At 41.6% G+C, this 22,458-nt stretch overlaps 9 protein-coding genes and 1 non-coding gene across 26 annotated transcripts; 4 read left to right on the forward strand and 6 right to left on the reverse strand.

Annotated features, from left to right (window-relative positions):
* The first annotated feature begins 6 nt into the window (after positions 1 to 6).
* AT5G65980 (Auxin efflux carrier family protein) lies at positions 7 to 2,439 on the forward strand. Of its 2 annotated transcripts, NM_125995.2 has the most exons (8): positions 7 to 249; positions 341 to 420; positions 499 to 623; positions 715 to 836; positions 927 to 1,187; positions 1,281 to 1,381; positions 1,456 to 1,694; positions 1,779 to 2,439. In NM_125995.2, exons 1-8 carry the CDS (start codon positions 115 to 117, stop codon positions 1,901 to 1,903), a joined length of 1,188 nt encoding a protein of 395 aa, NP_201399.1. In that variant the 5' UTR covers positions 7 to 114; the 3' UTR covers positions 1,904 to 2,439. The 2 variants fall into 2 exon arrangements, with proteins under 2 accessions (NP_201399.1, NP_001331131.1); NM_001345730.1 differs by having other exon boundaries at positions 12 to 249; positions 1,456 to 2,398.
* A 54-nt stretch (positions 2,440 to 2,493) lies between these two features.
* AT5G65990 (Transmembrane amino acid transporter family protein) lies at positions 2,494 to 4,184 on the forward strand. Its single transcript, NM_125996.5, has 2 exons — positions 2,494 to 3,360; positions 3,444 to 4,184. Exons 1-2 carry the CDS (start codon positions 2,626 to 2,628, stop codon positions 3,990 to 3,992), a joined length of 1,284 nt encoding a protein of 427 aa, NP_201400.1. The 5' UTR covers positions 2,494 to 2,625; the 3' UTR covers positions 3,993 to 4,184.
* Positions 4,138 to 5,186, reverse strand: AT5G66000 (uncharacterized protein). The gene is made up of 2 exons (NM_125997.4): positions 5,024 to 5,186; positions 4,138 to 4,911 (listed from the first exon to the last, which is right to left on the reverse strand). The coding sequence occupies exon 2, from the start codon at positions 4,881 to 4,883 to the stop codon at positions 4,236 to 4,238; it is 648 nt and encodes a 215-aa protein (NP_569024.1). The 5' UTR covers positions 4,884 to 4,911; positions 5,024 to 5,186; the 3' UTR covers positions 4,138 to 4,235.
* A 3-nt stretch (positions 5,187 to 5,189) lies between these two features.
* AT5G66005 lies at positions 5,190 to 6,945 on the reverse strand. Of its 8 annotated transcripts, none has more exons than NM_001037080.3 (6): positions 6,753 to 6,945; positions 6,585 to 6,672; positions 6,398 to 6,488; positions 6,227 to 6,311; positions 5,992 to 6,148; positions 5,339 to 5,650 (listed from the first exon to the last, which is right to left on the reverse strand). In NM_001037080.3, the coding sequence occupies exons 1-6, from the start codon at positions 6,792 to 6,794 to the stop codon at positions 5,535 to 5,537; spliced, it is 579 nt and encodes a 192-aa protein (NP_001032157.1). In that variant the 5' UTR covers positions 6,795 to 6,945; the 3' UTR covers positions 5,339 to 5,534. The 8 variants fall into 8 exon arrangements, with proteins under 8 accessions (NP_001318887.1, NP_001032157.1, NP_001331353.1 ...); NM_001345735.1 differs by having other exon boundaries at positions 5,354 to 5,650; positions 6,581 to 6,672; positions 6,753 to 6,940; NM_001345732.1 differs by having other exon boundaries at positions 6,227 to 6,488; positions 6,753 to 6,935.
* Positions 6,946 to 7,102: 157 nt separating this feature from the next.
* Positions 7,103 to 8,721, forward strand: AT5G66010 (RNA-binding (RRM/RBD/RNP motifs) family protein). 2 transcript variants are annotated; one of them, NM_001203700.2, is made up of 2 exons: positions 7,103 to 7,299; positions 7,751 to 8,721. In NM_001203700.2, exon 2 carries the CDS (start codon positions 7,948 to 7,950, stop codon positions 8,422 to 8,424), a length of 477 nt encoding a protein of 158 aa, NP_001190629.1. In that variant the 5' UTR covers positions 7,103 to 7,299; positions 7,751 to 7,947; the 3' UTR covers positions 8,425 to 8,721. The 2 variants fall into 2 exon arrangements, with proteins under 2 accessions (NP_001190629.1, NP_201402.3); NM_125998.5 differs by having other exon boundaries at positions 7,197 to 7,299; positions 7,674 to 8,705.
* A 142-nt stretch (positions 8,722 to 8,863) lies between these two features.
* ATSAC1B (Phosphoinositide phosphatase family protein) lies at positions 8,864 to 12,396 on the reverse strand (the record flags this gene model as incomplete). The annotated part of the gene is made up of 20 exons (NM_125999.3): positions 12,227 to 12,396; positions 12,056 to 12,139; positions 11,834 to 11,961; positions 11,637 to 11,731; positions 11,467 to 11,524; positions 11,337 to 11,393; positions 11,219 to 11,252; positions 11,057 to 11,137; positions 10,833 to 10,939; positions 10,622 to 10,708; positions 10,477 to 10,554; positions 10,310 to 10,380; positions 10,121 to 10,219; positions 9,938 to 10,037; positions 9,748 to 9,856; positions 9,591 to 9,663; positions 9,417 to 9,510; positions 9,231 to 9,323; positions 9,074 to 9,140; positions 8,864 to 8,994 (listed from the first exon to the last, which is right to left on the reverse strand). The coding sequence occupies exons 1-20, from the start codon at positions 12,360 to 12,362 to the stop codon at positions 8,864 to 8,866; spliced, it is 1,782 nt and encodes a 593-aa protein (NP_201403.2). The 5' UTR covers positions 12,363 to 12,396.
* A 167-nt stretch (positions 12,397 to 12,563) lies between these two features.
* On the reverse strand, positions 12,564 to 18,026 carry ATGRIP (Golgi-localized GRIP domain-containing protein; the record flags this gene model as incomplete). 4 transcript variants are annotated; one of them, NM_180946.3, is made up of 21 exons in its annotated part: positions 12,564 to 12,985; positions 13,062 to 13,167; positions 13,251 to 13,298; positions 13,370 to 13,441; positions 13,587 to 13,645; positions 13,758 to 13,806; positions 13,936 to 14,055; positions 14,116 to 14,213; positions 14,299 to 14,432; positions 14,604 to 14,704; positions 14,792 to 14,920; positions 15,113 to 15,192; positions 15,285 to 15,393; positions 15,720 to 15,845; positions 15,971 to 16,051; positions 16,152 to 16,238; positions 16,397 to 16,490; positions 16,602 to 16,771; positions 16,949 to 17,064; positions 17,154 to 17,615; positions 17,753 to 18,026. In NM_180946.3, the coding sequence occupies 20 exons, from the start codon at positions 17,557 to 17,559 to the stop codon at positions 12,804 to 12,806; spliced, it is 2,367 nt and encodes a 788-aa protein (NP_851277.1). In that variant the 3' UTR covers positions 12,564 to 12,803. The 4 variants fall into 4 exon arrangements, with proteins under 4 accessions (NP_851277.1, NP_001332639.1, NP_001332640.1 ...); NM_126000.2 differs by lacking the exon at positions 17,753 to 18,026 and having other exon boundaries at positions 12,592 to 12,849; positions 12,919 to 12,985; positions 17,154 to 17,559; NM_001345737.1 differs by having other exon boundaries at positions 12,567 to 13,167; positions 17,753 to 17,991.
* Positions 18,015 to 19,026, forward strand: STR16 (sulfurtransferase protein 16). 2 transcript variants are annotated; one of them, NM_180947.3, is made up of 4 exons: positions 18,015 to 18,316; positions 18,403 to 18,476; positions 18,540 to 18,664; positions 18,736 to 19,026. In NM_180947.3, exons 1-4 carry the CDS (start codon positions 18,228 to 18,230, stop codon positions 18,808 to 18,810), a joined length of 363 nt encoding a protein of 120 aa, NP_851278.1. In that variant the 5' UTR covers positions 18,015 to 18,227; the 3' UTR covers positions 18,811 to 19,026. The 2 variants fall into 2 exon arrangements, with proteins under 2 accessions (NP_851278.1, NP_569026.2); NM_126001.4 differs by having other exon boundaries at positions 18,118 to 18,316; positions 18,403 to 18,664; positions 18,736 to 19,023.
* Positions 19,027 to 19,250: 224 nt separating this feature from the next.
* Positions 19,251 to 19,343, reverse strand: MIR170. The gene has a single exon (NR_143374.1). It is a non-coding gene; the product is annotated as a microRNA ath-MIR170 precursor (primary transcript).
* A 123-nt stretch (positions 19,344 to 19,466) lies between these two features.
* AT5G66050 (Wound-responsive family protein) lies at positions 19,467 to 22,280 on the reverse strand. Of its 4 annotated transcripts, none has more exons than NM_126002.5 (10): positions 21,826 to 22,280; positions 21,297 to 21,509; positions 21,163 to 21,215; positions 21,022 to 21,078; positions 20,852 to 20,917; positions 20,694 to 20,765; positions 20,431 to 20,537; positions 20,250 to 20,341; positions 20,129 to 20,168; positions 19,759 to 20,052 (listed from the first exon to the last, which is right to left on the reverse strand). In NM_126002.5, exons 1-10 carry the CDS (start codon positions 22,097 to 22,099, stop codon positions 20,004 to 20,006), a joined length of 1,023 nt encoding a protein of 340 aa, NP_201406.2. In that variant the 5' UTR covers positions 22,100 to 22,280; the 3' UTR covers positions 19,759 to 20,003. The 4 variants fall into 4 exon arrangements, with proteins under 4 accessions (NP_001332541.1, NP_201406.2, NP_001332542.1 ...); NM_001345740.1 differs by having other exon boundaries at positions 19,761 to 20,052; positions 20,264 to 20,341; positions 21,826 to 22,200; NM_001345739.1 differs by having other exon boundaries at positions 19,467 to 20,168; positions 21,826 to 22,231.
* Between the last annotated feature and the right edge of the window lie 178 nt (positions 22,281 to 22,458).

Raw genomic sequence — 22,458 nt, forward strand, 5'->3', positions numbered from 1 at the left:
CACAAACAGCCCAAATATCAAACCTTTCATCTCTATATCTTTAACCTTGACTGCTTCTCTTCTTCTACAAGAAACCAGAAAAAAAGAAAAGAAAAGAAAAAGAAGAGATTAGGGATGGGTTTCTTAGAGTTGTTGGAGGTGGCTTCAATGCCAATCGTTCAAGTTCTTCTTATCAGCGTCCTTGGCGCTTTCTTGGCAACCGATTACTGCTCTCTTCTCTCTGCTGACACCCGAAGATCCGTGAACAAGGTCAACCTCCGTCTCTGCTTTTCTTTTTTCTGTTTGGTGTCAACTATGCATGCATTCATATATCATCACTAACAAACATTTTCCCTCGCAGCTCGTCTTCGTGGTATTCACCCCCTGCATCATGTTTGCCAACCTTGCCGAGACTGTCACATTGCAGGACATTATTTCATGGTATGCACTACCAGTCTCCTATCATCCCTCTGAGAATACATACGTGTGGCTTTGATTTGACCAAAATTAGTTTTGTAGGTGGTTTATGCCCATAAATGTTGGAATCACCTTTCTAGTAGGAGGCATTCTTGGATGGTTGGTGGTCAAGCTACTGAACCCCAAACCTCAACTTCATGGCCTCATAATTGCTACTTGTGCCTCAGGTAACATTAAAACCTCAAAATTTAATCTCAAGGAGGAGAGATATATCCCTGAATTCTCACATGAATCATATTTACTGTCCTGTCTACGTAGGCAATATGGGGAACCTTATGCTTATACTGGTCCCTGCCATCTGTGACGAGGAAGGCAGTCCTTTTGGGAATCGTAGTGTCTGCAGATCCATTGGGCTCTCCTACGCATCTTTCTCTATGGCCGTAAGTCAAACATACATACATATGATCTTCTGATCTCTGCTCAGACTTAATTGTTGAGTTGATCGTGTGATTAATTTTTGTCAAGGGCAGCTCGGGGGTTTCTACATATGGACGTACAGTTACCAACTGGTAAGAAGCTCTGCTACACAGTTTAGAGCTCTTGAAGCCGCCGGGTTGGTCAAGTCTCCCAACAAGGACATCGACTCTGATCCCCACGCTCTTCTCCTCAAGCCGCACCAAAACCAAGACCTTGAAATCCAAGGCAAACAAAAAGTGTCTACCAGGACATACATCAAGGACTTGCTCCATCAGATTCTTGAGGAACTCTTCGCACCACCCACCATTGGTGCCGTAAGTCTTTTTAAAAAAAGAAGACATGATTACGTTTCCAACCAACAACTAATAAATCCACTGCTCTGATGCGTTGTTATATGTTCCATTCAGATTCTTGGCTTCGTCTTCGGAGCAACCAATTGGCTAAGGAATCTTATAATTGGGGAGAATGCCCCGTTGCGAGTGATCCAAGACTCAGTAAAGCTACTTGGGTATGAACTCATCTTTTTTGAATATGGAAATTACAATTACATCACGACTTTGCGCCTAATAGTTGACTTGGCAGGGAGGGCACAATTCCTTGCATCACACTCATACTGGGGGGAAACCTGATTCAGGGTCTGCGTTCATCAGCTGTGAAGAAATCAGTGATTGTGGGAGTGATAATTGTGCGCTATATCCTCCTTCCCGTGGTGGGAGTCGGGGTGGTCCAATTAGCAGGAAATCTAGGCTATCTTCCTCCAGACCCTCTCTTTCGATACGTTCTCATGCTTCAGTTCGCACTACCGCCTGCCATGAATATTAGTAATTACTCAAGCCATCCCCCTTCACTTCATTGTTAGCTAGATACGGATGATTAATCATACACTATATATATATGGATTGCAGGCACAATGGCACAACTGTTCGACGTGGCTCAAGATGAGTGCTCGGTCATCTTCTTGTGGACCTACCTGGTTGCATCTTTAGCCCTCACCGTCTGGTCAACCATCTTCCTCTCCATCCTCTCCTGAGTCTGATTTGAAAAGAAAATGGAGTTTGTTTGGTCTCTTGTATGGATTTTTTTGATTTGTTAATACTCTCATAGTATTTTTGTTCATTCACATGTTGCCAAATAAAACAGAGAAAGACAAAAGTATGTATGTTTCACAGTGTTGTGGGCTTTTACTCAGAAAAAAGGAAGTGAGGTATGGGCTCATAGAGAAAGAGAGAGCCCAAAATTGGAGAGGCGTGTTCAAGTTGGCCACAGAAGAAGGGGAGACGTGCGATGCATCCTCCACGTTGCTTTGCTTCGATTGGTTAAAACCTCTTCAATCATTTCTGAAACTTCTACATTTCTTCACACCTGTCCTCTCCTCCTTACCTGTCCGTTTTTTGTTTATTGTTCTGCTTTTTGATATACTGTATCAAAGATCGATTAATTAATTTCCGAATTCAACAGCTCATTCATTAGTTGATTAGAAAATTTAGTTTGGTTAAGCACATAAGTAACACGAGTCAAATGTCAGAGTTTTGTTTATTGCTTAAGCAAATACTACTATTTCTTAAATTGAGAAACCCCAAACAAGAGCCAATGAAAGTTTTGTATCTTTTTCTTAATGACTTAAAAAAGGGAAAAAGATAAAACAGATATCATTTGACCACACAAACATATACAACACACCCAATCAGAGATCGATCGCCATTAACGTAGACTGTGACTCTCGGCTCTTCTTCACTCTCAATTTCGATCGGCATGAGGTACGATCAGGAAGCGGGATCGTCCTCCCATTCGCTGCCTTCGGGATCATCCTCCCATTCGCTGCCGCCGACGGAAGACACTCCTCTTTTGGGGCCTCGAACATTGTCGTCGCAGCCAAAAACCTTTGCAAATGTCTTCATCGCCATCGTCGGCGCCGGCGTGCTCGGACTTCCGTACACCTTCAAGAAGACTGGATGGCTCTTGGGCCTCCTCACACTCCTCTTCGTATCCTCCCTCACCTTCTTCTGTATGATGCTCCTCGTCCACACCCGCCGGAAACTCGAGTCCCTCTCCGGCTTCAACAGCATCACTTCTTTCGGAGATCTCGGCGAATCCGTCTGCGGCCCTGCCGGTCGTCTCGTCGTCGATGTTATGCTTGTCCTTTCCCAATCTGGCTTCTGCGTCAGTTACCTTATCTTCGTCGCCACCACAATGGCTAATCTCCTCAGCCGCGGCACCGAACATATTCTAGGCCTCGATGCTGCTTCCATTTACCTCTGGGGATGTTTCCCCTTTCAGCTGGGTCTCAACTCCATCCCATCGCTCACCCATCTCGCCCCTTTGAGTATATTCGCCGATATCGTGGACGTAGCCGCCACCTTAGTGGTTATGGTGCAGGATGTTTTCATCTTCCTGAAACGAAGACCTCCTTTGAGAGTCTTTGGAGGTGTCTCTGTTTTCTTCTACGGATTGGGAGTTGCGGTGTACGCATTTGAAGGGATCGGAATGGTAAGCAGACCAACTAATTCCTCTACTGTCTCTCTATCTGGTGCTAAAACTAATAATCCTGATTTGTGGTTGGATGTGAACAGGTTCTGCCACTGGAACTAGAGGCTAAATACAAAGACAAGTTCGGTAGAGCGCTGGGGCTAGCCATGGGCTTAATCTCGATCATGTACGGTGCGTTCGGGCTGCTAGGGTACATGGCTTACGGAGAGGAGACGAAAGACATCATCACCACCAACCTGGGGACAGGAGTGGTGAGCACTCTGGTGCAGCTGGGCTTAGCAATCAACCTCTTCTTCACATTCCCCCTTATGATGCAACCTGTCTACGAGGTCGTGGAACGCCGCCTTTGCAGCTCCCGTTACTCTGTATGGGTGCGCTGGGCCACTGTGCTGGTGGTCACGCTCGTGGCCCTGCTCGTCCCAAATTTTGCAGACTTCTTATCTCTGGTGGGGAGCAGCGTCTGCGTGGTGCTGGGCTTTGTCTTGCCATCACTATTTCACTTGCAGGCTTTCAAAAACGAGTTGAGCATCACAAGAATAGTGGTAGACGTTCTCGTTTTCCTCATTGGTGTTATGATAGCCATTACCGGGACCTGGACTGCAGTACATGAGATCCTGACATCCAAGGCCTGAGCTTCTTCCATTGTTTATTTTTGTCAGTATGAAAAGAGAAGCATTGTTACCTCCAGCGAACACGGCATTATTATTGTTATTCTGTTACTCTCCTCACTTGTTTATTTGAGTCTTATTACTCTATTTGTAAGAAAGACGCACCATGGAAAACCAATAAGAAAAATACTCTTAGAATCAAGTTTGATAAACACCATTTGCGGCTATTCGCAACAAAGAGACTAAATCAAAACTGCAGAAGCCAAATCATTTGGACTTTGGCCTCCCTCTTTTTCTAGTCACCTGAATCTCTTCTTTTGCTCCTTCTCCATTAACAGATTCGTTCAGTCTATCGGTATCTAACTCCATGCCAAGGCCATCGAATTCCACCCTCTTGGAAACGGCATGCTCTGTATTCAGCCTCTCTCTTGAGCATGTGGGAACCGCACACTGGTCGTCGTTCTTATGTTGACAACTCGAAGAAGAGTTTGAAACTATGCCCTGACTGACGACGCCTCCAAGTTGCAACTTGGAGGGTAATGCATCATCCTTGGAAAACAACAAGTCAGCAGCAACATGCTTCTTCTTCATCTTCTTGTCCTTGTGGAGACATGCGTCTTGTACGAGTCCCTGGTTAGGAGGAAAGGAGGCAATCAAATCTAAAGCGGTCTTAGCAGCAGCAACGGCTTTTGCTGCAGCAGCGGCTTTCTCATCTGCAGTAGCTCTGGCGGCCTTAGCAGCAATAGCAGCAGCGGCAGCAGTACATCTCGAAGCATCTGCAATCTCCTGAGGGGTGAGATCTGGATTACTCAAATGAGAAGCTAAAAGAATGCTAAGATGGTAATCAACATTGGTGGAAGGATGTGGAACTCCATTAGCATCAACCTCTTTTGTCAGCACATTGACGCCTTCCATAATTACACATACAACAAATCTCTCTAACCTACAAAACAAACCCTATCAGATCTTACGCGGATATAAGAGAGAAGCCAACATCGGAGTCTGACGCTAAGATGCATTTCTAGAAAACCGATGAAGTAAGCTTAAGAGTTTACCTTGAATGCGCCTGCGAAAAGAGATAAGAGAAGTCCGCCAAAATTAGGGTTTTGGAGGTCGAAATTCTGAAACTCACAGATGAACGTTTAGGCTTGTTGTGTATTTATACACACACTCACACATTAAAATTAAATTTGAGACGAAGATGATAAAACCCAAGCAGCGAACGACTTTCTTCTTCTCCGACACCAATTTCTTCGCACGTTCTGTTCGGATATTCGCTTTATTACCAGTGCGTGCGCGTCGTTCCGTTTCACTTCCTCCCACAAATTACTTACAGATTATCCCTTTTGTCAAATTGTTTTTTTTCTTTTAATTAGTTGAATTCCTTTTTATTTAGATAATGAAGATGTTTTAATGTAGAAAGACAACAAAACATGCATAATTTATGTAAGTTTTTTTTTCCAAAAATCTTTGTGCTTTTAGCCTAAACATGTTTTGAAATGAAACAGTGGATTACATTTTAGAGGTTGATAGGGAAAGAGATGTCTTTTGACAGGCTGGGAAACCCTATTGCTTGGGCAGCCAACCAGAGAAAACATCAAAGATATGTTCTTTCATGGGATCTCTGTTAGTCGCACTCAGGGAGATTACATTCACTCCCGGTTGGTTCTTCAACCTTGCCACTGCAGACAACAAAGAAGAAAGTAAACTTTGTTAAGGAAAATAGATTAGTGAACTCTATGCAGCTTATCTAGACTGCCAACAGAGGAGGGTGACACATAAAGCCAATACAAGAGTACATCAAAGTGGACCATAGCACAATTGACTACTCAAGAGTTGGAAAAGTGTTCCAAACAGTATATAGATGTGAAGGCACTTTCATAAATTTCAATTTAAGCAGCACGCACGGTTATCATTGGCATCAGGATTGGAAACAACTACAGGCTGAAAACGAATCTAGTTAACAGATGAAACCGAGCTCTGATTCCTCAATAATTATGTTTGATTCCAGATAATGAATTACCTTCAGGAAGATGTCGACCAAATTTTGGGCTAGGAATGGAAGCAAGAAGAGGAACGTTGGAGTCCAAAACATTGAGGACAGCCGGAAAAAAGGATGGACTAAACATCTCCATCTTGCCAACTTCATCAATGATGAAAAGATTGGTATCGTCTTTGACCTTGAAAACCAATGCTAAACCAGTCAGTCAGTGTTCATCTATCCAAATTATCAAGGAAATGATGAGCTGACAGAACACCTGTAGCTCAGGCAAGGCTATAGACTCGAAGGATGCAATGTCCACTTTGTACTTGCCAACACTAGGCCATGTCATCGATTCTTGACTGCCAACAGAGAGAAACAAGTAGCCTAATTATCTGTGAGAGGGAAACTAGAGATTTAAGGGTGAAGAAGGAGAAGGAGGATGGACCTAGAAACAATAGAAGAAGCAAGCAAACTTGTGCGGCCATCCAAAGTGACCACTTGAAAACCAACCCTTTGTCCTCGTTCCCTCATCTCTTCTGTGTGTTAGTTATAACTAACGGTATCATAAAAAAGAAGAAGACTTGATGACTGATTGGTGTTTAGAAAGAGGAAGAGAGAGAGAGCTTACTTACGAGTGTAGAAACCCTGGATTTTTAAGTTAGGGTTGGAAACCCTCATCATATCCAACACTCTCATGATCAATGTGGTTTTTCCGACACCCTGCCCAAAAAGTATTGAAATCCAACAATGAGAAACTGTAAAAGGCGATGAGAGGAAAGCAGGAAGATAAGCAAGCTCACAGGAGGGCCGGTGACAAGAAGGCATTTCCCGGTGCCTGCCATTTTCTGGCCGTTGTTGGTAATAGTAGCCAATAAGGGTCACACCATCCAAATCCAAGTACCATCCATTTGCTTACGATTACAGTCAATTTCTTCTGGACTGCTATTCAGATCCCTCTGATTGTGCCTAAAATTTGGCTTCTTCTTCCTCCACAAGACCATTAAAGTCTGTCCAACTACTCTTTGCGATATATATGGGCCTCATTTAAACTTTGGGCCGCTATAATGAAAAGTTGGCCTCATTTAACTTTTGAGCCGATATAATGGTCCCTTTTAAAATTTTGAGCTCATTTAAATTTCGGGCCGCTATAATGGCCTCATTTGAACTTTGGGCCGATATATTTGGCCCAGATGTTTATTTTCCGGGTCCGGGATATATTTAGGGCTATTTTCCCCCTTTGTGATGCAACGACTTGAATTTTCTCATTCTCGACAACGAACCAGGGAACAAGAACCGTCGTGGTCGAAAACGAAGACCTTGGCGGCAGGTCATGTACGGATCTAGGGGGTATGTATTCTTACATTCGATCGCCATTTATTCTACTGGATTTATTTTCCTGTTGCCTGATTGGTATTAATCGATTTGTGTTGGAAAATCTTGAGGAATTTAGAGGGTTGGTGTATAGGAAGAGGATCTGGAATCGATTATTGTCATTTTGCTACTTGTTGTTATTTGTTCCATTAGGTATATAATCGATATGAGTGTCATTGGTCGTTGTTTAGGTTCGGTATTTGTTTGTGTGGTGTATAATTAAGAATGGGTCTTACTTACTATACAACATATATAGACTAAGAATGACAGGGAAGTCTGGGTTGGGTGTGGTTATATTAACTGGTTGAGTTGGGGGATCTTTTTCCGGGTTTCTTGTTTGGTAATTGAAGGGCCATGTTTGGGAGCGGGGGGTACGAGGTGGGATCAAAGAGACAAAGAATGATGCAATCAAATCCCTACTTGGCAGTTGGCACTGGACCTACCAGCTTTCCACCTTTTGGCTATGCCGGCGGATTCCCAGTCGTTCGCCTCAGGGGTCTTCCCTTCAACTGCGCTGACATTGACATCTTCGAGTTCTTTGCGGGCCTCAACATTGTCGATGTCCTGCTCGTCAGCAAAAACGGTAAATTCTCTGGGGAGGCCTTTGTGGTGTTTGCCGGCCCTATGCAAGTCGAGATTGCCTTGCAAAGGGACAGACACAATATGGGGAGGAGATACGTGGAAGTTTTCCGGTGCTCTAAGCAGGACTACTACAATGCGGTGGCTGCTGAGGAGGGAGCGTATGAGTATGAGGTACGTGCTAGCCCACCTCCCACCGGGCCATCCAGGGCAAAGAGGTTTAGTGAGAAAGAGAAGCTTGAGTACACAGAGGTTTTGAAGATGCGAGGCCTCCCTTACTCGGTGAACAAACCTCAAATCATAGAGTTTTTCAGCGGGTACAAGGTTATCCAAGGACGGGTACAGGTTGTGTGTCGGCCTGATGGGAAGGCCACGGGAGAGGCATTTGTGGAGTTTGAGACGGGGGAGGAGGCGAGGAGGGCAATGGCTAAGGACAAAATGTCGATTGGGTCAAGGTATGTGGAGTTGTTTCCAACTACACGTGAAGAGGCTCGAAGGGCTGAGGCCAGATCTAGGCAATGACTCTTTCCTTCACTATGTATCATTATATATATCCTTTGGACCAATTTTGTTAGGTTAAAACCCAAAATGTTTATCAGTGGAATCATAGTAATGTAAGACCTGTGTGGTTCAGTTTCTGCCTTGGGATCCAGTTACTGGTTGTTTTATTCTCTTTTCTGAATATATATGTTCTTAGAAGTAAATGTGACATTTTTTTGGAATAAATTTGTAGCTTGAATGGATCAGACATCAGAGTGAAAGATTTAAGATCTCGGGTGAGATTGTATAACTTTCTAGTTTTCTACTCATATATTTGCCTCTCAATTATTTATTAAATATGACTCACAATACAAAAACCCAATATGCATTAATAAACTGAAGTCAATTAATGATAGCTGTTGAAGAATGAAAGTGTAACGACAGGAATCGATGTGCTCCCATTGAAAGGTAAGCTATGGCTTCAAGATCTGGGCTTGTGCAGACTAGGCCGGTTGCAGAAGATACGGCCATTGGCCCTCACGAGTGCCGCGACAGCTACACTGATGCCCGCCCAAACCAGTGAGAAAAGCAAGTGCTTATAACCACTCCCAACTGCAGCCAAACACAGATCGATTCTGTCAACCTTCAATGGCCTTAGTATTCCTACACCAACAACAGGAATCAAACTTACCTTGTTTCACAGACATTGTTGCAAACCAGAAACTGATCAGAATCACCGTCAAAGCCACTGGAAAGTTCTGAGAAATGAGAGTATTTTGATATGAGACCTTTATATCCTAAGGAACTGGTCTTATATACTTGTGATATATTAGCTGATGATTGCTTACAGCTACAGCCTCAAGACCTCGCTTTCGAGGCACAGGAGCCATGTCTCGGCTCACAGCAACTATATAGTGTCCTTGCACAAGATCAATTGCATCCTTTGTACGGAACCAAGAAGAAGATTATAAACAGCCAGTAGAGGAGATTGAGATACAAAGTATTCGTAAACTGGTATAGTTGGAGTCACCAACCTGCTTAGTTCCATCAGCAAAATTGTTCAGGTAGTAGCGTGCGAGGGCATTCCAGCCATCTTGAAGGACTCCTTGGATAGTCCTTTGACCATACCTAAAATTAAAAAAAAAGTTGCAGGAAGGCATGTGGAAACACTCTTCTCTTGGGAATATATGTACATACCAAGAAGGTACCTGACAAAATCTCCTTTAAGTGCAGGAGTGCCGGAGTACTGAATGCTAATGTCATCACCGTGATTAGCCCACACTGAAGGAAAAACATAAGCAGCACCAGATATAATCGAGTTTAAAATTGCATATCTAAGATATTCATGGAGAATAAACTACCGACATATCTTATAGCATTCGTCAAAGTTTTGATGCGAGCGTATGGTCTCTTCGGCACCAAAAACACCAATCCTTTTGAGTTGAAGTTCCAACAGCTTTCGGCCTATCATACTCTGCATTTTGGCAGGAGGATGAGCAAAGAGAAAAGACAAAAGAGACAAGGGGGTGTCTAAGAATTGTATACTAAGACTAGCCTGGGTGACATTAGTACGGTCTAAGCAATCTATGCAGTTGGTTCGCACAATACCAAGCTGCTCCTTCATTTTCTCACCCTTTTCATTCAACAAAAAGTACCTGCGTAATTCAACGTATAGTAGTAAGCTCTTTTGTAATTCAAGATTATATGCAAGGAGATGCATGTACGAGGAAAGTAGTACCCGTTTTTCTCGAGGAAATCCTCCATCTGCTCATACAGAATTGCTAAGCGCTCAAAGTGAATATGGCCACAGATGTGATGGAAATCAAAGTGCAGGTATCTAGAGGATGAGTTAGTGAGTGAGTGAGTCAGCTGATAATAATATCCTTCAAGTAGTAAGGAAGTATGTTAGGAGAAGGCATAGCCATACCTTACATCATCACCAGTGATGTGCTGCATAGCACCTGCAAACCTCTCACTTAGGCGCCCTTCACCTCCATGCTGATCACAGAAGAAGTAATTTACTTTTTGGACTATATGATTTAATACAAAATTGAGGGTCAAGAACAAAATTATTCAGAAGTTATATATATGCACCTTATTGACAAGATCAACCGCCAAAACTGATCCATATTTTTTCCTTAAGTCGAGAAAGTGACGCTCAGCTATCCTCGCCTGCAATGGAGATTACTTGAAATACTATATTAAGGGGGGAAGTGCTTAGTTACAACATCATACTTACAGCTTCTTCAGGTTGGACAATCTCAAACTTGGGCTTGTAGGTCAGATCTACAATTTGCTCCCACATAAAAGGCATGGATCCTCTAATCTGCAATATGTCAAACAACAACACAACCATAAGTAAAATCACCTTACCCTAAAGAATAGATGACGAAAAACCAAACTATGTGAATGAAAAACTTGTAGGGCCTGAAAACATGTAACAATATCACCTGAACAAAGGATGATGTGTATCCGTTCATGCGTACAATTTGCTCAGTCTCCACAAAATTAGCAACATAACCATCAGGGTCAGCTCCTCGTCGCCACATGCGTGTACCTTGCAGTTGTAGTCCAGAAACATAATCACAATTAGGCATATCATCTGATATCAAAACTAAAGCTGAAGATTTTTGCCCACATTTGTAGACTGTCAAACCTAAGGACAAAGGCATACCATTTCTTCTAGAGCACCTCCTAGCAATCAGAGTAATGTCAACGATATCTCTTCCAATGGCTGTTTGAAAACTATGAAAACGTGATGCAGGGTTAAGGAAAATTGTCTGAAGTGATGATCCAGGAAAAAGATTTGAATAGTGAACTGATAGAAAAAGGATATTCCCTTGAATTACAGGAAGCAAGAACTGATCAAGCTACAAAATTAAAACAACCACAGGGTGATATATATTTGCAAGTACAGAAAACAGAGGAGTGAACTTGAACAAGAGTTCACTAACCTTATTATCGATAAGAACTTCTAACATATAATTGTTCCATAGAAATCTAGGCTCAGCCTGCCAATAAAGATGTAAATTAAAGGTTAGTTTGCACACAAACAAGCAACAAAAAGGGCGTATGGATGGATACCTGTCTCCACAAAGGAAGCAACTTAGACTCATCACCCAAATCATGCAAGCGCTGTGCACTGAAACAACAACATACATGATTAGCAAAATCTCAACTTTTTTTTTTAATCTCTTTTTACAATCTAGCATTTCCAGAGTTGGCACAAATTAAGAAGAAGAGAAATTATTTACGTGAGAGTCAAGTTAATTTCATATGAGAAGTAGAGACCAGTTGTCCTCTCAGCGACACTTAGCAGCCTAGAGTAGTCATCAGTCTCCATCTTTTTCTGCGAAAAGCGGTTCAGTGTTTTGATCGTTGAGGTCCATTAATTATTGTTTCTTGCTTGTCAGAGAGATAGATACAAGAGGGAAATGTAACATGGAGTCACCTGTTCTTCATGCGGGTTTTCAAGTGAATGATCACATGGAAGAAACTTGAGCGAATTAATTTTGTATATAGGATGTCCCAAAAACGAGCCAACAGATTCGCTCTCTGTCACAACTACTAAGTAGGATCCTGAAATCAAATAAGAAAATTTGCTCTTGGTTCAAATGAAGATGAAAACATTCACAAATAGATTAATTATTCGATAGGATCTCTGAAATTTCACCTGCCAGGAGCTTCAGCATCCCAACCACACCGAAAATGGAGCGGATTTTAGGGACACGCAAAGAGTTGCATTCTGCTACTTGATCTGAGACAGGCAAGAGGATGCATTACACATACATGCATAAGAGAACAAAAAGATTCCAATATAACGAGGCAAAAACAGGAAACACACCAATGAGCTTCATGGAGCCGTCAAGACGACTAATATCCAAACATGAAGCGGAGGAACCATCGGTTGGCTCGATGACGTACTGATCAGGGAATTCCCACAAACGCAAGCCAGAGTGTATCTTGAGCCTACTCACCATGGCTTCCAGCAAGAGGAAGAAGAACCAATCACCTTCTTCGTTACGAGATTTGAAACTAGTAGGCGAAATGAATTCCGCTCAATTAAAATGGCCTTCAAGGCAGTGAGAGTGAGACCCGTTCAAATTGATTCCGTACATAACGGTTGACCAATAACAACAAGTCGACGACCGTTATTATTATACTATCTTTGTAGTTAATTTTGCGTTGACTTTTTTAGTTTCATTAATTCCGATAATCAGCGGTTTTCTGCATGATTACAATAGACTCCATTAAAAATGGCCCAACAACTCAATTCAGTGGCTTATCCTTTCTTTACATCTGGACAAAAAGTGTTTTCTTGACTTTTAGTGTTCATTACACAAAAACGAAGGACTTAAACACAATGTCGTATGTATGTGTATGTATCTTGGCCCAAAAGAATGTGTCCAGTGCCCACCCGACTATGAAAACGAGAATCTTGAGAAGACTGATAGACCTGAACCCTCACTTGCCGGACTTGGAGTCGCCTCTGTTGTTGTTGCCGCTGTTGTTGAGCTATGGTAGGCTTGCTGACACTTCTGGATCTCCTCTGGACTGAACTGCAGCAACATCCCCACTACAGGTAGTAAAGCCTCCACTTCACCTGCAATTATCACAAGTTAATTTACCCCTAAAACATCTACTTCGTGAATCCACCTTTAATCTCCAGGTTTTTTAACCTGTTTCTAGCAGTTTTAATATCACATTCTTTAGGTATGTCATATCCACGCCTTCTCTCTTCTGTTTTCTTTCCATCTCCCTCAACTCCGTCTTTAGCACTGCTTCCTGTAATTTAGCATACCACCGGAAGTTTGAAATAAGATCCTAAGAAACTGGCAAAGCAACCAAACTCTCGTGTAATCACATACCTGTTGACTGTGAAGACGGTTTTCTCGTTCAAGCTCCTCGATTTCCTCCTGATTCAGAATAAACAGTTACTAATTGCAACATGTGCAGAAACAGATCAATGCAACCAATTCTACTACACCTGAAGAGCTAAAATATGGCGCTGTGTCTGTGCTAACTCTTCTTCTCTCTGAGCTTGTTGCCTTGCCAATATCTGAAATTTGATTATTATGTGTCATGATTAGCTCTCACTGATTTGTCCCGTAGGCCATAGCATTACATTTGAAGGAAATTAAGTTCTAGGATTAAAGATCGCTCCTTGCTCACACAAGCAGACAGCTAACATTACAAAATCCTACCAGAATCTGGTGCTCTGCTGCAGAAGTGCTCAAGTTAGATACATCCTGCTGTTGTGACTCTGAAACCCCGTTTAAAGAAAATAATAGGTTATTGATGACAGGGAACCCACTGATTCATTCATATAGGGAGCCCTTATTAAAAAAATATGGTATCAGGAAAACATCTTGTACCTGTGTTGTTGTTCCCATAGTGGTGAACCTGGGATGGAGATTTGTTCCACTTAATGCCACATGAAGAGTGAAAAGTTTCAGTGCAAATTAAATGAAAAGTTACTAGCGTAAAACCAAAGATAAAAAGGAGAAGTAAGGTAATAAGCAAAAAAAAAAAAAAAAAGAACCATCCACATACTACTGGTTTTGACTCCATAGATTTTCGAAGATTTGTCATCTCATCCACAAGTCTCGATATCTCTCGATCCTTCTCCTCAATGAGTCTATCTGCAAGCTCACGTACTGATTCATGCTCCTCCTGCAGGTATGTCAGTTAGACAAAAAAACTTTTTTATGAGTATAACAAAAAGTGATTTACCTTCATTCGTTTATTCCGCAGTTTGGCATTTTCTAGTTCTTTTTCTATACCTTCTGCAGGTGAGGCTTCATTTTGAGCGGTCAAAGCTTCACATCTTCCTATAGATTACTGTAGCCTTTTAGGAAGGGAATTTCAATTTCCAAGAACTAATGAAAAAACCGAATTTAGATTTGAATCAATTACGTCGCCATGTTTCTTCTAAAACCCGAAGGTCTTCTTCCCAAGCTTGTTTCTCCGCCTGATTGCGAGCAACAGTGGAGTCAAGCTTCACTTCAAGACTTTTGATCTGCTCGCTGGCATCTTTAAGTGCTCCAGCTCTGAAATATATATGAAACAAAAATAGCTCAGACGACCAATATATGTCTGAAGAACTCCATAACCAGTCCCCTGAGAACACCATTTCTCAGTTGTTTTCTCTGGCAAATTGAGGAGAATGAGCAGCCAACCTCCGGAATCAAACATGAAAAAGATTCAGTGTCAATATATACCTCTCTTCAAGTTCTTTCTCAAGGCTAGCCAAAGCACTCTGAAGATCTTGCTGTGCCCTATCCCTCTCTGCAGATACCAAATATACTTCTTTTTCAGCTTCCTAACACCACCCAAAAAGATAATTAGTTGGTAAGCACCTTGGCAACCATCTAAAAATATCTCCATCTTAAGATTCTAGATAACTTACCTTTAGAGCTTCCTCAAGAGATTTAATTTGTTCAGAGTCTTTAGCTGCAGCCAGCTCCATGTCCTTCTTTTGCAAAAGCGCGTGAGCACGGATCTTGTAAGAAGAGAATTCACTTTGGAGCCGGTTGATCTGTGAACAGTTACAAGGAATTCAATATGGTTAAATGAAGACTAGCTAAAGCAGAACATTCCTTAAAGCTCAAAATGGCTCTTTGATTCCATAATAATTCACGTTATGTGATTAAGAATGGATGACTAATAAATTCGTTCACCTAACCAAGGCTACAATAGTTTCCAAAAGAACCAAAAGAAAACTATGTACCTCTTCTCTTGCACCTTTGAGTTCCGCATCTTTTGTGCTTAGTATCTGGGTCTGCATGGACATTTCAGATCCCAGCTGACCTGACAATTTATATGAATGAAATGTCTATAGTCCATAGACAAAAGTAAAACATAACTAGATTAGTTCAACGTTTATGAACTCCGTCAATTACTTCTCATTTTAGCCACTTCGATTTCGGCCTGTAAGTAGTTGCTTTCAGCGATTTCCAGTTTAGATTTAAGGGCATCGCATGAAGCTTCCCAAGTCTCCTTTTCCTTTTCCTAAAGGAACAAAAAAAAATCATGGCTTCTATGAATTACAACAAAAGAAAATAGAGGAATTTATATGGCCAAACAAATAGAAACTCTAAACATGCTGTCTGATGACAGACTGACGCCTTAGATCATGTTTACAATTATCTATACGCACTCCTATATTCATTCCCTGGTTAAAACCATGCTAGTAAATCTGCTAAATGATGGAAATCATTTGACGAGTAGTATGCAAAACAATGTCTTAGAATATACGAATGGGCAACAATAACGAAGGACAAATGACAGTTGGCATCAGAGAGTCCTGCGAATCCATCTTTAAACATTCCACTTACATTCTCTGATTTAAGGTGTGCAAGCTCTCCTTTAAGAGTTTCTGCAGCAGCCCTTAGCCTTGCTGCTTCGCCAGTTGCAGCTGCCTCCATCTCTGCAATTTTAGATTCCTTCTCTGCAAGCAGTACCTAAAAGAGGTGTATACTTGGTGTGAAGAATTTATCACTTATTTCAAACTATTCTCTCTCGCTCATTTGAAAACCAAAGCACATCATCCAGTAATAGAACTAAAGAATTTAGTCAAAAGACTAACCTGCAGCGACGAAATGGTTTCGGCTGCTTTGTCCCTCTCAGATAGAGCATCTACGACCTGTGCTTCCAAACCCTCTAAGTTCTGTCAAGAAGGTGGAGAGAAGAGAAAACCTTGGATGTCATTAGCGGAAAATGGTGGCTCATAGCATATAAGAAGTAACACAATCGCTGATGCTGACTACCTTTTGATGCTTGGCTGACAACTCAGTAACTGCAATTTGCTTTCTCTCTTCCACAGCTTGTAATTGCTTTTTCAGGTCCTCCAGAATCTAGGATTAAAGCAAGTACGCATATGAAGCAGAGTATACAGAGCCATCCCTCCCCCCCCCCCCCCCCCCCCCCTCTCTCTCTCTCTCTCTGTCTCTTTTGTCTCTCTATTTTTCTATATATTGCAGACTAGTATTACAGAAAATGAAAGAGATCAAACCTGGTCCTTATCAAGAAGTGACTGTTGCAATGTCTCAATCTTATTTTCTTTAGGCTGCAATGAGCCACGTAGTTCCTCGATAGTATCCCTGAGCCTGTGTAAAGAGAAAACTCCAGTACTCAAATTCTTAGAGGTAGCTGGAGAAGTGGGAAAGGCGACATTCATTTTATACAATTTCTGTAAAAATTATCTTCGAATTATTTACTTGTTATTGGCACTCCTTAGTTGTTGCCTCTCCGCATCCATTGCTTTAAGTGCTTCATTCGCCTGTTGCCTAGTGCGTTCCAGCTCTTGTTGCATGGATGAGTGTTGAGAAGATGCTCGTTCAGCTGTTTCATTCACTTCCCGGAAACGGGCGTCGAGATCATCTTTTTCCTGAAGATAGCAATATAATATACCACTGAGATTAAGACAGCACATAGCAGCGAAATCTATATGTCTGAAAATGCAGCATAGAAATTCCGAAATAGTATAAGATGGTTTTTGAAACTCACAGTAGCCTCAAAGTGGCTAAAACAGAAAGCATTATAAAATGTAGAGAAAGACATTCACCTTTTGGATTTCTTGAATGCGTTGTTTAGCCCTTTTGTGAAGCCTGGTGAATTTGGCGTCCAGGTCGGCATATTTCTCGTCGCGCTCTTTGATTTCCTGGTCCAGTTTCTGTTCAACTACACCAACAATGTAATAGCACAAGTTGAGAAAAGGCAAACACTGGTTCCGGTCAATGAATGAGCAAATAGAAAAGATGGCTTCTGACCTTGGGAAAACTTAGAGGAGTATTCTTGGGATTTAGCATCAGCCTCAGAGTATGCTTCCCTTAGATGCTCAAGAGCTTGCTCAGCTGCAACTCGAGTTTGTTTTTCCACATCAATTTCTCTGCTCAATGATGCGACCTGTTCTTGAAGTTGTTTCAGCTGAGCAGAGTCCGCTTCCACTTGCTCAGCTTTCTGGAGAGACCTACCTTGCGCTACCTCATCCTTGAGTCCCTCAAATTGGGATCTGAGAAAGTCATTTTCTAATCTCAGTTCAGCAATCATTTGGAGTAGCTGATCACCATTTTCTGTCAGAGTCTCGTTGGAGGCATCATTTAACTCTTTATCTTCTTTGATCACATGGCTCTCCTCTTCTTCTCCAACCACATCAGATTCCTTGTCTTCGGACATCTTGGCAGAGCAGATGTCAGAAAGATGAACCCAGACACTCAAGAGAGCGACGACAACTAGTAAGCGCAAAATCGGGATTTGAATCAACAATCAAAAGAGAAAGGAGTCAAGTCGTGAAATTCGAATAAACCAGCAAAAGCAACGCAAGGAGAAGAGAGATTTGAATGTAATCAGTGCCAGAGAAGAAGCTTACCTTGAGGTGAGGGATTAGAGAAGAGTGTGGAGGCAGAGAGAGAGAGGTCACAAACAAGGAATCACGATTTCGAAATATTGGATCGGATCTCAACCCAAAGGTTAAAAACGTCGTCGTCTCTTTCCCGTCGATCAGTGAGACGGTAAAACGTTGATCTGATCGACTGACGAAGAATGGTAAGAATTGTGTAAAGGGTGTTTTACTAATGAATAATTGCATTCAGAAGCCTTAAACCTTTTGAAAATTCATCAAGTAAACCCAAGACGAGGTTAGCTAAAATGATGCCGTTTTGGAATGGTAATATGAAAATATGAAGGACAGTCCGAAAACAGCTTAGCCCATAAAGCAGCAACTTAGGCCCATTATGTATTTGTAATATATGGCCCAATTATAATCACTTTCCCAACTAATTTATATAAAATGAAATTATTGAAGTCTTTGTCCAGTCAAATATAATAATAAGCCATTGAAAAAAATGGCGGAGGAGAGCAGAGTCCCATCATCGGTGTCGGTAACAGTCGCCCACGACCTTCTTCTAGCCGGCCACCGCTATCTAGACGTCAGGTACCGCCCCACCTTTCTCTTTTGACTATTTCAATCATCAACATAGCATCATTAGGATCTTGATGTAATGGGGATGATGAATATAGGACTCCAGAAGAGTTCAGCCAGGGACATGCCTGTGGGGCGATCAACGTGCCTTACATGAATCGAGGAGCATCAGGTATGTTTTTATTTGGTTAGTTGATAACTGAGTGATGGATATAATTTTGTGATTGTGAAACAGGGATGTCAAAGAACCCCGACTTCCTGGAACAAGTCTCCTCCCATTTCGGACAATCCGATAACATCATTGTTGGCTGCCAGAGCGGTGGTAGATCTATCAAAGCCACCACCGATCTTCTCCATGCAGTAAGCTCCACCACAAAGCTCTTCTTTCTGACTTTTACTTTGTTGGTGATATATAATTTGCGAATTTGCAGGGTTTCACGGGAGTCAAAGATATCGTCGGTGGCTATAGTGCCTGGGCCAAGAATGGCCTTCCTACAAAGGCTTGATGACTCACCATTCACCAAACATCTTTCCTTATCTCTTCGTCTCCTTCTTCTTCAATAATGCATCCTTTCCGCATGTAATCATCAATAAATGACCCTCCTTTCTCTTTGCTGTCTGATGTGATAGCTTGGAGGGAGGGGCTCATCGCATCTTTTTAAAATATATAAAAATACGAGTGTGTGTTGATTGCATCGAAATCTCTATATATATAGTTTAAAAAAAAAATCAATTAGAAAGGAGAAAGGAGCATCCGATCAACGATTATATCTACAAGATTGTTACCTTAAAGGTCCATCTGTTCTTGGCAACAGACAATATATGTGTATATATTGAGTGATCGATGAGTACACAAAGACAACAACACCATATCAACAACTCGATCGTGTGTACAAAACAAGTGGTGTGACCTAACGAGGCAAACTTCAAAATACGAGAGAAGCGACGAGAGAGGACTGAGATATTGACACGGCTCAATCAGATGAGTTAGTAAAAGAGAATCTGAGTGAACCAGGCCAATATCAGAGGGACTCTCTCGGAAACATAGTGTATCTGTTTTGTAAAAGAAACAAGAACGCAAGTGAGAGAATGTCTGTAACTGTAAGGAGATTAAGAAGAAGAAGGGAGTGAATGTGCAACTGCAATTCTGCGAAGCATTTAATAACTCTGCTACTCTCAATGCACCAAAGCTGGGCCACCTCTTTTATTTTTCTAACTTTAACCCGAAAACCAAGTGAATAAGGGAGTGTTGTGTAACCATCGTTTCAGGGGAAATCATTCACGTTTCTTTTAACTTACTGCTTAGTCTTCCACAAGTAGACATTTATGAAGGCACAACAATCCACATCTCTTCTTTCCCACTGTATGTAACCGTCCCTCTTTCGTTTTGTCTGCTTCTGCCCTCAGTTTCTTTCTCCTAAATAATCTTCTTATCGCCAATTCAATAAAAATACTATACACACTTAAAGAAATGCATTTCATTTAGTCTTCTTCCATTTACATTTACACATTCCCTCAGGTTATTCATACATCTTTCATTTACTTTGAATACATCCTGCGATCCCATCAATCTAAGAGCTTCCTCTCAGGTACATGCGGTACCATCAATCTATGAGCTTCTTATATTTCTCTCTCCATACCCTTGAAATCCACCACATTATATCTACATCCATTTCCTTTCTTAGCTCCTATTCTTTCACTACTCATAGCTCTCAGGAGTTTCTACACCCTTATTATATACAACAGAGCTGCAACCAAAACAAGTTAATTATCAATGTCACTTCATTAATGCATCTCAATTATCACCAACAATTGTCTTCTCACCTCGAGTTCTGAAGGTTCTTCAGTCTGTCCCTCCACATCGCTGCAAAATGTGATACAAGAAAAAAATGAGGAGTCTGCAAAGCACACTGGATATAGATGCCATCCAGAACAGTTTGTATACCTGCATCGATGTACCTTTCCTCTTTAGACGCCAAATCCATATTCCTCACTAATTTAAGCTCTTCCGATAAAGGATCTGGTCCATCGGGAGCGCTGAACAAGAACACCCACCATGTGGTTAGCAACTGTGACAGAGTGAGACAGTGTAACTAACCCAGGAGATTCATTAACAAACTAAAAACCTGTCAAGGATAACATTGAAAACAGGCTTTGCGCTCTGCGGTCTGCCTCCATAACCAATTTTGATAGCCTCTTCCAGCACTATTGCTTTGTTCACATATATTGGAGCCTGAGATATGACAAACAAAAACATGTTATCGCAGTATTCAAAAGGAACAGGTTAGGATTCCTCAGTTTGAGAAACAGAGAACCATAAAGATAGTGAGTTTAACCACATTTCGAAAGCAATAAATTGAGGAAAGCGTGTAACCCCCAGGTAGCATACCTGGCATGCTCTTGCAACATTGATGGCATCTGATGGCCGTGAATCAATGCATATAGCCTCAATGTCCCCAGGCTGCATGACACATGGTTAACCTTAGACATAATGACTTTTGACAAAAAGTTTCCTAGCTAAGAGCATGTTTGCAGTCTTTAAGTTACCTTGCCAAGACATAGACTTGCATAATAAGTGTTTACAATTCTACCTGTAAGTTTCACCATTTTAACCTGTCAATAATACAGTACAGCTTATTAACTAAGTGGCAACCAGCTATAAATGTTCTAATTCGAGGTAGAAGAGGCAACATGTGTGTTGGAAACGGATAGTTTACTTCATATCCAAGTTTGTCGACAACAGCAGACACGAACTGGAACTGATCAGGGCATTCCTACAAGATAGAAAGAAAAGAAGGTTAAGGGGTGGAATAGAAACAGCAATCGTCAAAAAAGTGTAAAACATGAAGAGGGGATACCTCAGTGTGGCCTTGTAGTGGTACGTCTAAAAGTTTCTCAACAGCAGCATCCCCTGCAAGTGTAAGCGATGAAAGTTAGCAACGCTAAGATACATAAGAAAGAGCAACGTGTAGAAAGAATTGAGGTGCATTACCAACAATAACAGGAAGCAAGTAGTCACCATCACAGGAGATCTTGAGAAAAATAGTGGGCTGCTTGAATTGACGGAGAAAGCCAAGTCCAATAGGGAGAACACCAACCCTGGATTCACTAGCTCTAATAGAAAAGGGAGGCAAAGGCCTAGAAGTTTGCCACATTGAATCTTGCCGGAAACCATGTCGCCGCATTTTGTAATGCATACTTGTCTCTGTTATTGTTGTTAAGAAAAAAGGAGCACAAGTTGAGCAATGAAATAAAATTGAATGGGCTAATGCTACAATCCCTTTTAATCAGCACAAATTGAATTAAGTTGAGGTGATTAAAAGGGATCTATCTAGGTTTGTGGCAACAATAATAAAATGGAATCACAAACAAACTCCATAAAGGTAACCCTAAAAAAGGAGGGAAATCGCAATCAGAGTTGGGCAAAAGCAACAGACGTCACAGGGTACGAGTAAACGTCACCGGAAATTTGAATAAATAAGAGAATAGTCACATTTATTTGGAAATGGGAAAAGGTGGACCTGCAACGAGGACAGAGGCTTGGAGAAACTCGAGATCGGGATCGCCGAGGCCAGATCCGGAAATAGAGCTTCCGTCGCAACAAATATGAGAAATCTTAGGACGGCGATGAGAACGCAGCGATTTGAGGTTCAATGGGGTGCAACAGCGAAAGGAGGAGGGTGAACTGGAGGAAGATGAGAGGGAGGCGGAGATGGAGCGTGAGAAGGTGGTGGATTCGGAGATGAAGATTCCCAGATCGGAGGCAGGAACACAGGAGAAGGCAACTCCGGGCATGGTGGTGGTCGTTGAGAGAGAGAAAAAAGGAAAGAAGAAAAAGTGAAGCAGAGCACAAAAGTAGAAGAAGAATGATGGAGAGCGAGAGAGGAGACGTCAATGGCTCTTTTCTTTCTTTACCGGGAGATTTTTTATCCCTAATAAATAATGTTATTATTATGTTAATGATGTGGAGGATAAGGTTATGCTTTTTAAATCAAAACTCGTTTTGCTCTAAATTCTATAACTAAACTAAACACGTGGGTCTATTTGATTAGTATTATTATTTCTTTAAATGATGACGTGGACAGTTAAATGGATTTGGCAAATCCCCTGCAGATAACCAACATTATTCATTGGAATGCATAGTGATGGAATAT

Source organism: Arabidopsis thaliana, chromosome 5 (genome assembly GCF_000001735.4).
Source record: "Arabidopsis thaliana chromosome 5, partial sequence".
In the NCBI taxonomy this organism is placed as follows: Eukaryota; Viridiplantae; Streptophyta; class Magnoliopsida; order Brassicales; family Brassicaceae; genus Arabidopsis; species Arabidopsis thaliana.

Bases quoted from the DNA above. Each gene is read 5' to 3' on its own strand.
- AT5G65980 (NM_125995.2), top strand. From the start codon at position 115: ATGGGTTTCTTAGAGTTGTTGGAGGTGGCTTCAATGCCAATCGTTCAA. The intron at 250-340 runs GTCAACCTCCGT...TTTCCCTCGCAG, and splicing joins CCCGAAGATCCGTGAACAAG to CTCGTCTTCGTGGTATTCAC. The intron at 1,188-1,280 runs GTAAGTCTTTTT...TGTTCCATTCAG, and splicing joins CACCACCCACCATTGGTGCC to ATTCTTGGCTTCGTCTTCGG.
- AT5G66005 (NM_001037080.3), bottom strand. From the start codon at position 6,794: ATGGCAGGCACCGGGAAATGCCTTCTTGTCACCGGCCCTCCT. The intron at 6,489-6,584 runs GTAAGTAAGCTC...ACTAACACACAG, and splicing joins AATCCAGGGTTTCTACACTC to AAGAGATGAGGGAACGAGGA. The intron at 5,651-5,991 runs GTAATTCATTAT...TGTTGTCTGCAG, and splicing joins TGGTCGACATCTTCCTGAAG to TGGCAAGGTTGAAGAACCAA.
- AT5G66000 (NM_125997.4), bottom strand. From the start codon at position 4,883: ATGGAAGGCGTCAATGTGCTGACAAAAGAGGTTGATGCTAATGGAGTT.
- AT5G65990 (NM_125996.5), top strand. From the start codon at position 2,626: ATGAGGTACGATCAGGAAGCGGGATCGTCCTCCCATTCGCTGCCTTCG. The intron at 3,361-3,443 runs GTAAGCAGACCA...GGATGTGAACAG, and splicing joins CATTTGAAGGGATCGGAATG to GTTCTGCCACTGGAACTAGA.
- AT5G66050 (NM_126002.5), bottom strand. From the start codon at position 22,099: ATGCCCGGAGTTGCCTTCTCCTGTGTTCCTGCCTCCGATCTGGGAATC. The intron at 21,216-21,296 runs GTAATGCACCTC...TTACACTTGCAG, and splicing joins CTTGCTTCCTGTTATTGTTG to GGGATGCTGCTGTTGAGAAA. The intron at 20,538-20,693 runs GTATGCTACCTG...GTCATATCTCAG, and splicing joins ATGTTGCAAGAGCATGCCAG to GCTCCAATATATGTGAACAA.
- STR16 (NM_180947.3), top strand. From the start codon at position 18,228: ATGGCGGAGGAGAGCAGAGTCCCATCATCGGTGTCGGTAACAGTCGCC. The intron at 18,317-18,402 runs GTACCGCCCCAC...TGATGAATATAG, and splicing joins CACCGCTATCTAGACGTCAG to GACTCCAGAAGAGTTCAGCC. The intron at 18,477-18,539 runs GTATGTTTTTAT...ATTGTGAAACAG, and splicing joins CATGAATCGAGGAGCATCAG to GGATGTCAAAGAACCCCGAC.